Source organism: Cibotium barometz, chromosome 44 (assembly GCF_041138505.1).
Source record: "Cibotium barometz isolate CiBa-2024 chromosome 44, ASM4113850v1, whole genome shotgun sequence".
In the NCBI taxonomy this organism is placed as follows: Eukaryota; Viridiplantae; Streptophyta; class Polypodiopsida; order Cyatheales; family Cibotiaceae; genus Cibotium; species Cibotium barometz.
Window position 1 is genome coordinate 41,965,755 of NC_141089.1, and position 17,022 is coordinate 41,982,776.

General features: G+C 44.3%; 1 protein-coding gene across 4 annotated transcripts in view; it reads left to right on the plus strand.

Annotated features, from left to right (window-relative positions):
• The window catches only part of LOC147613300 (beta-glucosidase 6-like), a 16,613-nt gene extending 176 nt beyond the window's left edge, over positions 1-16,437 (plus strand). The window contains exons 1-9 of one of the 4 annotated variants that reach the window (XM_086782583.1): positions 1-143; positions 293-365; positions 554-612; positions 715-799; positions 937-1,016; positions 15,118-15,206; positions 15,326-15,590; positions 15,668-15,786; positions 15,885-16,437. The exon at positions 1-143 is cut by the window's left edge and continues 176 nt beyond it. In XM_086782583.1, coding sequence (XP_086638709.1) covers positions 1-143; positions 293-365; positions 554-612; positions 715-799; positions 937-1,016; positions 15,118-15,206; positions 15,326-15,590; positions 15,668-15,786; positions 15,885-16,197 — 1,226 coding nt within the window. In that variant the 3' untranslated portion in view covers positions 16,198-16,437. The remainder of the gene's footprint in view (positions 144-292; positions 366-553; positions 613-714; positions 800-936; positions 1,017-15,117; positions 15,207-15,325; positions 15,591-15,667; positions 15,787-15,884) is intronic. The other 3 variants (XM_086782585.1, XM_086782584.1, XM_086782586.1) reach the window with 3 other exon arrangements.
• The last annotated feature ends 585 nt before the right edge of the window (positions 16,438-17,022 follow it).

Sequence of the window (17,022 nt, forward strand, 5' to 3'; positions counted from 1 at the left end):
TGGATTGCAGCTCCTTGTCCCCTCTTCCCAAGCGCCTAGATAGCGACGCTGCGTTAAACATCTCTTTTCCTAACAACACCTACATTGACAGGACCTTCTTCCCTCCAGACTTCGTTTTCGGCGCTCTCACCCTGGCTGCTAAGGTACATTAACCCTACTACGCTGTTACGGTACGTTAACCCTACTCTACTTCAATCTAAGCAGCAAACTAGCCGGCACTTAATTGCCGCATTGCATCTCCCTTTCTTCGATCATGCTTCATCAACCACGAACTGATTAATTGCTGTTGAAGGTGCAGCACGAAGGTGAGTGCAACGCGTCTGGGAAGGCGGACAGCATTTGGGATGTATACGCTCGAACAAATGGTATACGCTCGAACAAATGGTATTGATTTTCTAATGCTCTGCACAGCTTCCAAGTTTCAATGCCCTTGCGTGCTGTAGCGCCCACATGTACAATGTAGATTGCCTGCTACAGTGCAATAGCGCCCACGTTTACCATCTAGATACGTTTGGGACGGCAGGTTCTAATCAATTCTTGCCGTTAATGGCAGACATTGTTATGGATGGAACACAGCCTTGCAATGTCGGGGATCAGTACAACCGTTACAAGGTACAAATCACATTAAAATCGTGTACGCCCACCCGGACTCTGTTGCTGAATGCTGTGCCCTCCCTTAATTAATGTTTTCATGCGGAATTTTGAATCAGTTAGTGTCTGCAGGAAGACATTGAGCAGGTGGAGCTGATGGGGATGGACGCTTATCGCTTTTCCATCGCTTGGACAAGAATCTTTCCTAGTAAGTGTGCAGGCAACTCTTAATGATGTACTTAATATCGCTAATAATTGGACATTACGGGCATGCCATTGATGTAATTTCTAGTTACATTATGTAATTGGCCTTTCAAAATCTCATATCAATCTCTTTGTGCGCAGACGGCACGGGTGCATCAACGACTCCTAACTCAGTGGCGATTGCACATTACAACGGTCTTATTGACCTTCTGCTCGATAAGGATACTAATTATCAATACTCGCGAAAAACATTTTCTATAGCTAATCTTCAAAATCCTTCTGCATGCGAGATTTCAAGTTTTTAACATGAATTCGAAAGAAAATTAAATTCTTTCCGCATAACACATAACAGGAATTTGAGAATTTTAAAGCAAAGAGTCACTGCGCTTCATCTTCCTCAGTTTCCTGCCTTTCTTCAAACCTGTAGTGTATGCTTTCCTTCTCCGCGGGCGGATGCCCTCCCAAGTGCATGGGCACTGAGCGAAGGAGCCCGTCCCTTATCAGAGCCCAGACTTCTTCAGCATCACCTGCAAAAGTAAACCATATGCTCAGCAGTCACTTCCCTCTAGATTCACCCTCAACCTCTCATCTTGCCCCTCACTCAAACCCCTGGAACCCCATTCCAAAAAAACCGTGGAGTGGAGAAGCCATCATAGACGCAGTTATGGATGAAAACACCAGGCTGGTTCAGGAACTAAAAGAAGACAAAGAACAACTTCTAAATATGAAGAACAAGGACCAACTCAAAGAGGCCTCCCTCTTGTCAGCATAAGAACAGACAGCAGCAACAGCAGCCCCACAGAAAGAGGCAGACAACATCTCCACCCCAGGTAATAACTCTACCAACACTGTACACGTAAGTCTACCAATAGAACAGGTCAGAAGCAAAGTAGAAGACTATTCAGAAAGATGCCTGGTTGGTCTACTCTTTGGTCCAGACCATCTAAGGAAGCAATGAGAGCATGGATAAGGGACATTTGGACACCTCTTGGAATAGAAGTTACTCTAACTCAAGCCCTGGCCAAAGGCTATTACCTTTTCTTATTCAAAGATCCAAGCATGGCAATGAAGGTTATTAGTTCAGGTCAATGGATGTATAGACATCTCCCCTTCTGCTTCATGAGATGGACAAAGGACTTTAACCCAGATGGCCCCAAATCCTCAGCTTATCCTGTGTGGGTCGAATTACCTAATCTCCCCATTCATCTGAACCCATGGATCAAATCTATTTTAGCTCCCCTAGGTCAAGTCCTAGGTACCAAAGCCTTCTCGAACTACAACCCCGCTTAGCACCCCCGTCCTAGTTGAACTTGATTTGTCCTTCCCTCTCCCAGACGAGATAGCAATAGGGTGTGGTGAGTTCTCTCACACTCAGACAATACTCTACAAACACCTTCCAAACTCTTGCTTCCATTGTAGGAAACAAGGGCACCTAACCAGAAATTGTCCCATAAAAAATCCACAGTTCATCCTCCCCCAAGTAGTTGAAAAAAATCCCTCTCCTAACTCGAGTCAAGCCCTTCTGAACCCCTGTCCTCCTCCTACTAATGGAAGCCCGAAAGAATCAGATTTTGTACAAGTCAGCAGAAGGAAACCCTTTTACAAACCCAAATCCCCTCACCCCCTAGTCAAGCCCAACAGATATTCAGTCTTAGCCGCTGTTCCAGACCCAGGTGACACGGAAGAAGAAAATGATTGTGTAGAAAATACCCCTATTAGCAAACTGAGGCTAGAGAAGGAAGTCGACAACTTGGACACAGCAGATATGGATACATCAGGCATTCTAGCTCCTGAAAAGAACTCCAATCTACAAACAAGAAACCCCAATGACATGGAGATAAGCAAAGAACTCAAGAGAGGCAGAGCACACCTGGGAACAACCCCTCAGTCAATCACTAAAGGAGGCCTTAACAAATCCACAAACAAAAGATACTGAAAACTGCAAGCTTCAATGTCAAAGGACTTTCAGATCCAAAGAAAGCCCAACTAGTAAGACAATGGTTCAAAGCCAAAGGTCATATGGATATCATCTCTCTAGTGGAGATAAAGACTTCAGGAGAGGAACTGAACAGAAGGCTCTACTCCATCTCCCCCACGCACTTTTGGATATACTCACTTCATTCCCATGGAAGTGGGGGCCTAGCAGTGGGCATCCATTATGATTGCATCCAGGATCTAAAGGACTTCCACATCGACTTCAACAACCAATGGATAGTTGTACTCATGAACAGCTTCACCTTTGTAGGTGTGTATGCCCACGGCCCACAGAAATAGAGGACCAGAACCTGGAACTCCCTTCTAGGGTTACGAGCACCTTTGCTGATTATGGGGGACTTTAACATGGTGGAAGCCCTCAAGGACAGATACAAAGCCAAAGGACAAGCTCTTTTTGGCTCAGAGAAACAAGCTTGGAAAAAAGTAAAACACAAGTTCAATCTGCAAGATTCGGGTCAAGAAGGAATCTTCTCATGGCAAAACTACTCTACAAGAGATCTCTCCAGAAAAGCCAGGCTAGATAGAGCTTATGCAAGTGGTGAAATTTACTCTAAATACAATAGGTATGAATGTTCTGTAGACACTACCACATGCATTTCAGATCACTACCCCATCATCACTACAATGGACAATCAAGACAACAGACACAAATCTAGCTGGTCTCACATAGATCCAGCTCTATTTAAACTGCCCCTAGTTCAAGAAGAAATCAAACACATCTGGGAATTCTTCTTCAGCAACAATCTATCCCCGGCCAAAGCTTGGAGTCTGTCAGTCAAGTCTACCCAAAATCTGCTCAGGCAGGTCAGAAAGGAGGTTTCAGTCCACAGAAGCAGCAGACTTAAAAAACTCCAAGTGTAGCTCCATGAACAAGAGTCCTCCATTGACCCTACTAATATCAATTAGATCAGAGCCAAAATCAAAAGAGAAGAAGAAATTGCTCTCCAACATACTAAGCTCTATACCAGGGAATGGTGGGCAGGAAAATCTGACAGGCCGTGTCAGGAAATGTTTAAAATGCTCAAGGTCAAACAAAGGCAAGAGCATATCCCCCTGCTTAAAAACAAGAATGGAATCCAGGCTATGAACCATGATGAGAACAAAAAACTACTCACTGACTACTATCGCAGCATTTTCCAGGAAGAAGGCCCCCCCTCCTCAACCAAGGCAGCCGCATGGAGGCAATCAAATTAGCCAGACCTAGAACTGTCCTAGCCAATATAGCCGTTACTCTGGATCAGGACATCTCTCATGAAGAAATCAAAGAGGTCATCTTCTCCCTCAAGCCCAATAAGAGTCCAGGTGAGGATGGACTGCCTGCTGAATTTTTTTGAACCTTTTGCGATGTGCTAACAGGTCCCATCTTCAAAGTGTGGCAAGAATCATTGAAATATGGAGCATTGCCATCCCAAATCAATTAAGGCCTTATCAAGCTGATCCACAAAAAAGGCCCCAAGGAAATCATGGGAAACTGGAGACCACTCACAATGCTCAATAGTATCTACAAAATCATTGCCAAAGCTTTAGCCCTTAGGCTGAATAAACACATGAAACTATGGATAACAAAGGAACAAAAAGGTTTTATCAAAGGCAGGTACATCTTGGACTCCATTATTGCCTTATGGGAAGGGTTTGAGTATGCAGAAAAAACCAGCCAGGACTTCCTGTTTATTAAGATCGACTTTGAGAAAGCCTATGACAGAATTCAGTGGGACTACATCCTTCAATCCCTCAAAGACATGGGTTTGGGCCCCCAATTCACCCATATGGTAAAAACCCTATTTGGAAATGCCAAAGCTAAAATTATCTTCAATGGAGAACTTTCAGACCTCTTCCCTCTTGAAAAGAGTATCAGACAAGGCTGCCCTCTAGCTCCCCTGCTCTATGCTATAGCTACAGATGGTCTAAATTGGCTAATAAAGGACAAGATCAGCAAAGGAGAACTGGTTGGAATCAAATTGCCCAATGGAGAATAAATGTGCACTCAGATGTTTGCTGACGACACTAACAATCTTATAGCAAAGGAAGAAGAGAACATCAAGGCACTCTGGAGTTGTCTACAAACTTACTATGAAGCCTCAGGCTCCAAAATCAAGCACAGCAAAACAGGAATCAAAACCCTCATTGAACCCCCTCCCTCTTGGCTCCTTGATACAGGCTGTAACATCATTCAGGATGGTGAGATCTTCAGGCTCCTCAGTATACCCATGGGCTTCAAGGTGACACTGAGACAAAAATGGCAATGGGTAATGGAGAAAATAGAAAGCAAGCTACTGAGATGGAAAAGGAAGCAACTGTCATTAGCAGGGAGAATTATGGTGCTTAACCATTTCATCATCCCCTCTACTATATATTTCCTCACAGCTGTTGGAGGTCCCCTGATGCTGACCTCAATGATTTCACCAAGCTCTACAGAAACTACCTATGGGGTGGTGACCCATGGAACACGAGCAAACCTAAAGTAAAATGGGACACCTGTACTGTGCCCAAATCTAAGGGAGGGCTGGGGATTAAAGATATACGCCTGTATACTGACAGAATGGCCTCTAAATGGATCATCAGAGCTATGGAGAACCCCACTGAAGACTGGGCACAGCTACTAGTCAAGGACACCCCTAGGTTCACTATCACAGGCCACAATAAATTTCTCTATTTACCCATCATCACCATAGTAGCTTCCAAGCACCCTATAACCCCCAAAGGGAGCCAACTAGTTACTTCCATTTGGAAAGCCTGGCTCTGAATTAAAAGGTTTCTTTCATTATACCCAAGGTCAACAAATCAGAAGGTATATTAGCCAACGATTCTTGCTGGTGGTCTATTCTCCCACTTACCCCCCTTGACCTAGAGGAAGGGAAAATAGATCTAAATCTCCACAAAAAAGGTCTAGCAACCTGGGTAGATATTTTCAACCCCCACCATGGTATGTGGCTCACAAGAGCAGATCTGGTAGCCAAATTCGACTGTAGAACCCCAGAGCTAGATCTAATCCAAAGCAAAACAATTCAATGGAACCAAGAGGAAATCTGGAAAATCAGCAGACCCCCAACCTTCAATATCCTAGCCTTTCATCAGTGGTTAGAGAACAAACTCCTTCACCCCATCCCTAATCTCGAAAAATCCCCCCCAATTCATGTCACTCTTAACCGCAGATGGAATATCCATTGGGATAGGAAAAAATGGTACAACAGTCTCAAGGAGCTGTGGAGCTCACACATTGAACCCAAGAAATCATGTCTTGCCTGGCTGGCAGCCTACAGAGCCATATGGACACAGAGCAAGGCTGCAAAGCTTAACATCGCCTCAGATCAATGTGCAAGATGCGGCTTACCTGAGGACGACCTCCACATCTTCTTCCATTGCAAGCACATTTCAAACACTTTCAAAGAGCTACATGCATCTATTCTTAGATGGGGTAAAGATGTAAATTGGAAGAATACAATGTTAGGAGAAAACATAAGATGCTCAACAACATTATGGAATGTAATCAGATGTGAGTATCTCTGGCATGCCTGGCTACAAAGGGTTGCAGTAACTTTTAACAACCCTGAAATCAAGGAACCTCCTCTCTCTGTATGTTTAATTACAACATGCATCAGATATTGGTCCAAACAAACACAAGTCCTCTTTAGTTTGGAGAAGAGGTTATTGATTAAGCTCCAAAAGAGAGCCTCAGATTACACCAAGGAAAAACTAGAAAAAACCAGAGATAAGATTATCCTCATCCTATCTAAGGACAGATCATTAATAGAAGCAATCTACAGGCAGCAGTAAGCAAACCCATATTTATGCCCATCAGGTGTAGAAGCGGATCAACATGCAGACAGTTTCCAGGAACCAAGACAGGGAAGCTGAAAACGAACCTAAGGCAAAGCGACCTGGCGGGCAGTGGAGGGGCACCAAAGGTCCAGCTTGTCTCCTATCGCCAGACCTCTGCCGATGGGACGGGGGAGCATACTGTTCATCTGCTCCTCCTACAAGGATCTCAGGAATCAGAACAGAGTCTATCAGAACAGAGTCTATCTGCTGAAGGCCAACAGGCTAATGTACCTGGCAGGCTGTAGAGGGGCCCTCGATCACCGCTGATGGTTCGCTGGAATCTTCTGCAAGGAAAATAAAGGTAAAAAGCCCTCTATCCCTCTGTCGGACACGGCCCTGTCCAAAGAGCGAAGGTTCACCAGAGCTAGATGGCTCTGCTGAGTAGGACCGCGGCACTTCTTCCTGCAAGGGAGTTAAGAGGAATCAAAAAGAAGCATGCTGCTGAATTCCAACAAGGCAGAAAGACCTGGAGAGAACAAGAGACAGCCGAACAAGGAAGAAGACGGGAGAGGCTTCCATCACCCTATCCTGGGCGCCACCATCAAGTATGAAGACGTCGAACTCCGACTGGAAGCTCCCACGACTAGGGAAGGGATCTAACTTCAACAAGCAAGTAGTCTCTTCCAACCATAGCAGCTGTCCAGGGCTAGCTTCGCACCTTCTGCCCCTGCAAAATCGTTTAGAGGAGTCAGAAAGGCAGCTAACTGCTCAACAGCAAGGAGATACACCTTACCTAGCCTCTCTGCGCCGAGCAAGAAGGTGTAGAGCAAAATGCAAGTTCGGTCGAACGAGAGAGAAGGATGCATGCTGCTTGGAGTAGCCGCATTTGACCACCAGTGCTGGCGTGGACGAGATCGATAGCCAATAGGAGGTTACGCATGTGCCGACACGTGTAGTCACATGCGACTACATGAGTTGGTCAGGAGCTCTTGCCACATGTCCAATGCATGATGGACACGTGGCCCATGTATCTTGGATTCTCCCTCTTTCATTAATATACCTGCCTGTTTTTGAAAAAAAAAAAGGAATTTGAGAATTTTGCGACTGCAGAAAGTGTGCTTTCAAAAGCCTCTGAACATGTTAACCTAAACATTCAAGAGAAATGTAAATTTGTGTGAAACTTAAGCCTATCAACATGTAAATCGTAACACTCAGGAGAAATTTAAACTTTGACTTGAAACTTTTAATACTCATAAGTGATTAAGCAGACGTGACTATGTGGACATTAGGTGATTGGCCAGCCCCCACCACATAGTTGGCCCCACTCTCAACATACTTTTTTAAGTCTTAGATTTTTGTATCTGATATCAGCTCTACTTTAAGTCTTAGGTTCTAGTACCAGCTATACTTTTAAGTCTTAGATTCTAGTATTAAAGAAATTACAAAAGCTTGAGAATCGTTGAAAATTACAATGGTCAAATTTTATTTTATTGAGCAAACTTATTGCAAGTGTCTATAGTGCCATCATCCATGGGAGCACTGTTCGAAAAAAAAAATGACATTCTAGTGTATTTGTACTAGCCAAAATTTAAAAAAAATAGATAAGATTTTAAGTACCCTTATTTTAAGGAATGATCGTTTAGTTATAAAACTGACATATAGTAGAATTTTATGAAACAAAAACCAGATAGATTTAAGAGTTGTCCTTATTTTGAATATGTTTTGTTTTCAGTACTACATAGAATGGGTGTTAATGACCTTTTTTGGGTCATCCTAGAGAAAGTGTGCAAGGTGCGCAAGGAACGAATCATAAGTGCAAATTGCAATTGACTGCATCACAACTCTCGTTGAAATCTTTCGTAAACTGGACCTCCTGACTTCTTATGGCACACACTTACATTCACTCTCAAAACTCTTTGAAAAAGTGTGGAAGATTTATGTGAGTGTGAGCCTTCTAGACGGATAAATGCCCATACTTCTTAAAGTGGGAAGTATCGGGTTCTAATCTACCATGATGACATCTAATTTCACACCCACTCACATTTTTGTTTTCTTCGAAAGGTATCATGTAAGAAAAAATTTGGTGAAATGAAGAAAAGTAGGTCTTTGCTTGGTGTCTCTAGAAACAAACGTAGGAGGTTGGGACATGGTGTGTGAAAATTTTTTTTTTTTTTATTTTCTCAAATTCCTTCTGGTGAAGAAAAGCAGGTAGCCTTTTGGTGGGCTCTGCTTTGTGTCTGTAGAAACAAACATAGGGTAGTGTGTGGAAACCTTCCACCTAATGTAAATGGTTTTTTTTTCCAAATTTCACAAATGCGAAACACCATTTCCCTGTCTTTTTTCTTTTTTTTTCCAAAAAAGGGCAGGTGTATTTAAGAAAAAAGAGAGAATCCTAGATACATTGGCCACGTGTCCATCATGCAGTGGACATGTGGGGGAGGCTTGGTAAGGAGTACCTTCTTGCTGATGGGCGATTATCTTCATCCTGCATCTCTTCCAGCGGCGAACAGCCTTCGTCTCGGCCTTCCTACCGCTTCAAGGCATCGTCCCCGGTCAGGTGGTGGAGGCTATCTCTAAGGTATATGTAGTTTCCATCTGAACCTGGTTGTGGGACTTTTCCTGGTTGTTCGAATTCATCCCTTCTGCAGACACCCCCGACGCTACAGGACTCTCCAGCGGTGAGGAGCCTTCTTCTTTCTTGGTCCACCAATACAGCAGGAGGAGGATCAGCATCAGCTACCTCTGAGGTATAGGTTGACCATAATCAGGGCTTCTCTGTTTTGATACTTTTCCACCGGCCTTGTAGGAGGATCAGATGCTGACGCGGGTGGCAGTTATCGGCATCTTCTTGTTGTTGTGGACCTGCATTCGAGTTTGGAGAGGGCTGTAGACGATGGTATGTCTGCAGGTCATGATTTTCATTGGTCAGAACTGAACTGCTCTGTCGACCTTGCAGGAAGCTCCCACGATTCAGTGGCGGTCTAGCGATAGGAACCATACTGGAGCTATGGAGCATGCCAGGTCACTTTGCCGTAGCTGCTTTTTCTGCTTCTCTGGATTGGATCCTGGTATCTGTATGCATGTTGTTCCTCTTCTACTCCTGTATGGGGAAGAGATAGGTTTGCTTACTGAAGTCTGCATATTGCTTCTATTAATGCTCTGTCCTTAGAGAGGATTAGGATAATCTTATCTCTGGTTTTTTCCAATTTTTCCCTGGTGTAATCTGAGGCTCTCTTTTGTAACTTAATCAGTAACCTCTTCTCCAGATTGAAAAGGACTTGTGTTTGTTTGTTCCAATACCTAATGCATGTTGTAATTAAACAAACAGAGAGAGGAGGGCCCTTGATTTCGGGGTTGTCAAAAGTGACTGCAATCCTCTGTAGCCAGGCATGCCATAGATACTCGCATCTTATTACATTCCATAGAGTTGTTGAGCATCCTATGTTTTCTCCTATCATTGTATTCTTCCAATTTACATCTTTTCCCCAACTAAGAATAGCTGCATGCAGCTCTTTGAAAGTATTTGAGATGTGTTTGCAATGTATAAAAATGTGGAGATCGTCCTCAGGTAAGCCGCATCTTGCACATTGATCTGAGGCAATGTTAAGCTTAGCAGCCTTACTCTGTGTCCAAATGGCTCTGTAGGCAACCAGCCAGGCGAGGCAAGATTTCTTGGGTTCAATGTGTGTGTTCCACAGTTCCTTGAGACTGTTGTACCATCTTTTCCTGTCCCAGGTGATATTCCATCTGCGGTTAAGAGTGACATGAATTGGGGGGGATCTTTCAAGATTAGGGATGGGGAGGAGGGCTTTGTTCTTTAACCAGTGAAAGGCTAGGATATTGAAGGTGGGGGATCTACTAATTTTTTAGATTTCTTGAGTGTTCCATTAGATTGCTCTGCTTTGGATTAGATCTAGTTCAGGGGTTCTGCAGTCGAATTTGGCTACCAGCTCTGCTCTTGTGAGCCAGGTACCGTGGTGAGGGTTGAACATATCTGCCCAGGTTGCTAGACCTTTTTTGTACAGATTAAGGGCTATTTTCTCTTCTTCTGGCTCAAGGAGGGTATGAGGGAGAATAGACCACCAGCAGGAATCAGTGTCTAATATACCTTCTGATTTGTTGTCCTTGGGATTGATGGACAGAAAACTTTTAGTTCTGAACCAGGCCTTCCATATGGAAGTAACTAGTTGGCTCCCTTTAGGGATTATGGGGTGCTTGGAGGCTACTATGGTGATGATGGGAAGATTGAGCCACTTATTGTGTCGAGTGATTGTGAACCTAGGGATGTCCTTGACCAGTAGCTCTGCCCAGTCTTCGGTGGGGTTCTCCATAGCTCTGATGATCCATTTAGCGGCCATTCTGTCAGCATACAGGTGAATGTCTTTAATCCCCAGCCCTCCCTTGGTTTTGGGTACCGTGCAGGTGTCCCATTTTACTTTAGGTCTGCTTCTGTGCCATGGGTCACCTCCCCAAAGGTAGTTTCTGCAGAGCTTGGTGAGATCATTGAGGTCAGCATCAGGGGGTCTCCAGCAACTGAGGAAATATATTGTTGAGGGGATGATGAAATGGTTAAGTACCATAATTCTCCCTGCTAGTGATAGTTGCTTTCTTTTCCATCTCAGTAGCTTGCTTTCTATTTTATCCATTACCCATTGCCATCTTTGTTTCAGAGACACCTTGAAACCCATGGGTATACCGAGTAGCCTGAATATCTCACCATCCTGAATGCTATGACAACCTGTGTCCATGAGCCAAGAGGGAGGGGGGTCAATGAGGGTTTTGATACCTGTTTTGCTGTGATTGATTTTGGATCCTGAGGCATCACAGTAAGTTTGGAGACAGCTCCAGATTACTTTGATGTTCTCTTCTTCGTTTGCTATAAGACTGTTAGTGTCGTCCGCAAACATCTGAGTGCACATTTGATCTCCATTGGGTAGTTTGATACCAACTAGTTCTCCTTTGCTTATCTTGTCCTTTATTAGCCAGTTAAGACCATCTGCAGCTATAGCATAGAGCAGGGGAGCTAGAGGACATCCTTGTCTGATACTTTTTTCAAGAGGGAATGGGTCTGACAGATCTCCATTGAAGATAATTTTAGCTTTGGCATTTCCAAATAGTGTTTTAACCATATGGGAGAACTGGGGTCCCAAGCCCATGTCTCTGAGGGATTGGAGGATGTAGTCCCACTGAATTCTGTCGTATGCTTTCTCAAAGTCAATCTTGATAAACAGGAAGTCCTAGCTGGTTTTTTCTGCATAATCAAAACCTTCCCATAGGGCGATTATGGAGTCCAAGATGTACCTGCCTTTGATAAACCCTTTTTGTTCCTTTGTTATCCATTGATTCATGTGTTTATTCAGCCTGTTGGCTAAAGCTTTGGCAAAGATTTTTGTAGACACTGTTGAGCATGGTGAGGGGTCTCCAGTTTTCCATGATCTCCTTGTTGCCTTTTTTATGGATCAGCTTGATAAGGCCTTCATTGATTTGTGATGGCAGTGCTCCATATTTCAGTGATTCTTGCCATACTTTGAGAATGGGACCTGTTAGCACATCGCAAAAGGATTGGAAAAACTCAGCAGACAGTCCATCCTCACCTAGACTCTTATTGGGTTTGAGGGAGAAGATGACCTCTTTGATTTCTTCGTGAGAGATATCCTGCTCCAGAGTAACAGCTATGTTGGCTGGGACTATTCTAGGTCTAACTAGTTTGATTGCTTCCATTGCGGCTGCCTTAGTTGAGGAGGGGGGCCCTTCTTCCTGGAAAATGCTGCTGTAGTAATCAGTGATCAGCTTTTTGTTCTCATCTTGGTTCATAGCCTGGATTCCCTCCTTGTTTTTAAGCAAGGGGATATGCTCTTGCCTTTGTTTGACCTTGAGCATTTTAAACATTTCCTGACATGGCCTGTCTGATTTTCCTGTCCACCATTCCCTGGAAAAAAGCTTAGTATGTTGTAGAGCTATTTCTTCTTCTCTTTTGATTTTGGCTCTGATCTGGTTGGTATTAGTTGGGTAAGTAGAGGACTCTTGTTCTTGCAGTTGCTCTTAGAGTTTTTTGAGTCTGCTGGATCTGTGGGCTGAAGCCTCCTTTCTGACCTGCCTGAGTAGGTTTTGGGTAGACTTGACTGCCAAACTCCAAGCTTTGGCCGGGGAGAGGTTGTTGCTGAAGAAGGATTTCCATATGTGTTTGACTTCTTCTTGAACTGTGGGCAGTTTAAATAGAGCTGGATCTGTGTGAAACCAGCTTGCTTTGTGTCTGAAGTCTTGATTGTCCATTGTAGTGATGATGGGGTAGTGATCTGAGATGCATGTGGTATTGTCTACAGCACATTCACACCTATTGTATTTAGAGTAGATTTCACCACTTGCGTATGCTCTATCTAGCCTGGCTTTTCAAGATAGATCTCCTGAAGAGTAGTTTTGCCATGAGAAGCTTCCTTCTTGACCCAGATCTTGCAGATTGAACTTGTGTTTTACCTTTTCCCATGCTTGTTTCTCTGAACCAGCAAGGGTTTGACCTTTGGATTTGAATTTGTCTTTGAGGGTTTCCACCATGTTATAGTCCCCCATAATCAGCAGAGGTGTTCTTAGCCTTAGCAGGGAGTTCCAGGTTCTGGTCCTCTGTTTCTGAGGGCCGTGGGCATACACTCCTACAAAGGAGAAGCTGTTCATGTGAAGTACTATATCCATTGGTTGTTGCTGTCTATGTGAAAGTCTTTTAGATCCTGGATGCAATCATAATGGATGCCCACTGCGAGGCCCCCAGTTCCATGAGAATGAAGTGAGTACACCCAAAAGTGTTCGGGGGAGATGGTGTAAAGCCTTCTGTTCAGTTTCTCTCCTGAAGTCTTAATCTCCACTAAGGAGATGATATCCAAGTGACCTTTTGCTTTGAGCCATTGTTTTACTAGTTGTGCTTTCTTTGGATCTAAAAGACCTTTGACGTTGAAGCTTGTAGCTTTCATTATCTTTTATTTGGGGGTTTGTTCAGTCCTCCTTTAGTGATTGACTGGGGGGTGGTGCCCAGGTGTGCTCTACCTCTCTTGAGCTCTTTGCTTATCTCCATGTCATTGAGGTTTCCTGTTTGTGGAATGGAGCTCTTTTCAGTAGCTGGTATGACTGTTGTGTCCATATCTGCTGCATCCAGGTTGTCGACTTCCTTATCTAACCTCAGTTTGTTAATAGGGGTATTTTCAACACAGTCATTTTCTTCTTCCGTGTCACCTGGATCTGGGACAGCAGCTAATACTGAATATCTGTTGGGTTTAACTAGAGGGTTAGGGGGTTTGGGCTTGGAAAAGGGTTTCCTTCTGCTAACTTGTACGAACTCTGGTTCTTTTTCCGTTAGTCGGAGGGGGACAAGGGTTCGGGAGGGCTTGACTAAGGTTGGGGGGGAGTCTTTTTCAACTACTTGGGGGAGGATGATCTGTGGGTTTTTGATGGGACAATTTCTGATGAGGTGCCCTTGTTTCCCACAATGAAAGCATGAGTTTGGAAGGTGTTTGTAGAGGATTGGCCGAGTGTGAGAGAACTCACCACACCCTATTTCTATCTTGTCTGGGAGAGGGAGGCACATATCAACTTCGACGAGGACTTGGGAGTGCCACGCTGGGTTGTAATCTGAGAAGGCTTTGGTACCTAGGACTTGACCTAGGGGTGCTAAAATAGATTTAATCCAAGGATTTAAGTGGATAGGTAGATTAGGGAGCTCGACCCACACAGGATACGCTGAGGATTTGGGGCCATCTGGATTGAAGTCCTTTGTTCACCTCATGAAGCAGAAGGGGAGATGTCTAAACATCCATTGTCCAGAGCTGATGACCTTCATTGCCATGCTTGGATCTTTGAATAAAAAGAGGTAGTATCCTTTGGCCAGAGCTTGAGTAAGGGTTACCTCTATTCCAAGAGGGGACCAGCTTTCCCTTATCCAAGCTCTCATTGCTTCCTTAGATGGTCTCGGCCCAAAGAGAAGGCCAACCAGATATCTTTCGGTATAGTCTTCTACTTTGCTTCTGGCCTGTTCTATTGGAAGACTTACGTGTACAGTGATGGCAGAGTTATTACCTGGGGTGGTGATGTTGGCTGCCTCTTTCTGAGGGGCTGCTTCTGATGCTGTCTGATCTTTTGCTGACAGACGGGAGGTCTCTTTGTAATGTTCCTTGTTCTTCATGTTTAGAAGTTGTTCTTTGGCTTCTTTTAATTCCTGCACCAACCTGGTGTTTTCGTCCATTACTGCGTCTATGATGGACTCTCCACTCCACGGTTTTTCAGGAATGGGGTTCCACGGGTTTGGGTGAGGGACGAGATGAGAGGTTGAGGGAGAAGCTACAGTGAAGTGACTGCTGAGCATTTGGTTAACTTTTGCAGGTGATGCTGAAGAAGTCTGAGGTCTAATAAGGGACGGGCTCCTCCGCTCAGTGCCCATGCACTTGGGAGGGCATCTGCCTACGGAAAAGGAAAGCCTACGCTGCAGTTTAAAGAAGGGCGGGAAGCTGCAGTTCCCTGTCTTTTTTCTGCACACTATTAGGTTTGACGTGTTAATTGGCGTGTTTCATCTTGGGCCATGATATAGGCATAGAGCCCCACGTTACTCTTTGGTCCGAGGATCATCCACAAGCGCTGGAAGACGAGTACGGTGGACTGTTGAGCCCCCGTTTCATGTAAGTACTCACAAATAAGGCAATTGACTGTATATATCGTAGCAGGATTGGCAAGCGTGTGTTGCAGGTTCCATGTGTACTTTGATGATCAGTGATGTATGGCATGGAATATTAAGCAGAGATGATTTTGTTGTGTACGCGAACGTGTGCTTTGAGGAGTTTGGCGACCGCGTGAAGTACTGGGTAACGTTTGATGAGCCCAACGACTATATTAACCTGGCCTACGCTTCCACACAGAGCCCCCCCGGGCGCTGCAGCTCCGCGGGCATTTACTTGCACGGCAACTGCACAGCCGGCAACTCCTCCACAGAGCCCTACCTCGTCGCCCACCACATGTTGCTCGCCCACTCGGCTGTTGCAAAGCTCTACAAACAGCAATTCCAGGTATTAGTAGCTGCTCTGCAGTAGCATACAATATTGTCTGTATATAAGCTGCTGTTAGCAACCGACACATTGTGCAGGAAGATCAAGGGGGCTTCATTGGCACAGCACTCTGGTTCAAATGGTACGAGCCTCTCAACGACACCGACATTAATGATCTTGCCGCCGCCAAGCGCGCCCAGGATTTCTACTTCGGATGGTAGATTCGATGACCTCAACGTAGCTACTTTTCATTCTATTAACATCACATATTAGGCTTCCATGTAGCGGGAAATATTTCCAAATTATGTGGCACAGGTTCATGGATCCTTTAGCCTTCGGTGAGTACCCGCAGACCATGCGCTCTCTGCTGGGTCCGCGCCTTCCAAGTTTTACAGAGGAGGAGGCTGCGGACCTACGACGTTCCTTGGATTTCGTGGGTCTCAACGTCGTCACAGCCACATATGTGTGCGACAACACCAACGAGCAGCAAGACACCGATTGCGGCTACTTCTGTGATTCGAGGGTCAACTTCACAGGTAACCTTTTTCAACCCTTAAAATTAAAGGCAACGGTCAGGGGTAAGAGGACTTCAAAATCACTACTACAAATCATATCATGCAAATGTTGAGATTTATAAGTGAAATATACAAATTTGGGAGAATTTAAATTTGAAAATCACTAGAAATTATATAAATGTCAGGATTTATAACTGAAATGTACATGTTGGGTTTATAACTAGAATGTACAAATTTGAGGATATTTAATTAAAATGTACAAATTTCATCCCTTAAAATTGAAAGCAACAATCGAATTCTAATCGAAATTTTTGAATTTCAACTGAGAAAATTATACTATAAACCCTCTCCCTCTCTCTCTCTTAATGGAGAGCAATGCACACGCCAGCTGGGTTCAATGTCCTTCGTATACAATGATCTTCAAGTCATCGCGTTGTAACTACTTGCATTGGTCTATATGACCATATTTGTGATGTATGTGTTCAAATTCCTTTTCCCTACACTCTCCTTTGGTGCTGTAGAAGTCGAGGGAGGAGGCTACAGCCATGCTGGTGTTGCCATGGCTGCAGCATACACGAGAGCGAGAGCGAGAGGGAGAAGGAGACGCGCTCAGAGTTGTGAATCGTTGTTGATTATTAATGAGAGAATACATTTATTTATAGTTATTGAGTTGTGCCTCTTCGTGTGTCCGTTCATTGCTCACATGCGTTCACACACATGCGGACATTATAGCATTAATTCCTACACTCCCCCTTAATGCGAATGTCCGCATAAGGGTAAGTGAGAGCATGCTATGTGTCTAGTGATGTATGTATTGTGAATGCATGAGACATGATATATTTTGTTTACATCATGAGTGAACAATTGAATGTGGTGAGCAAGGTTTTAAAAAAAAGTATATGAGTGTTGATGTCGATGTTGATGATGACGAAGACAAC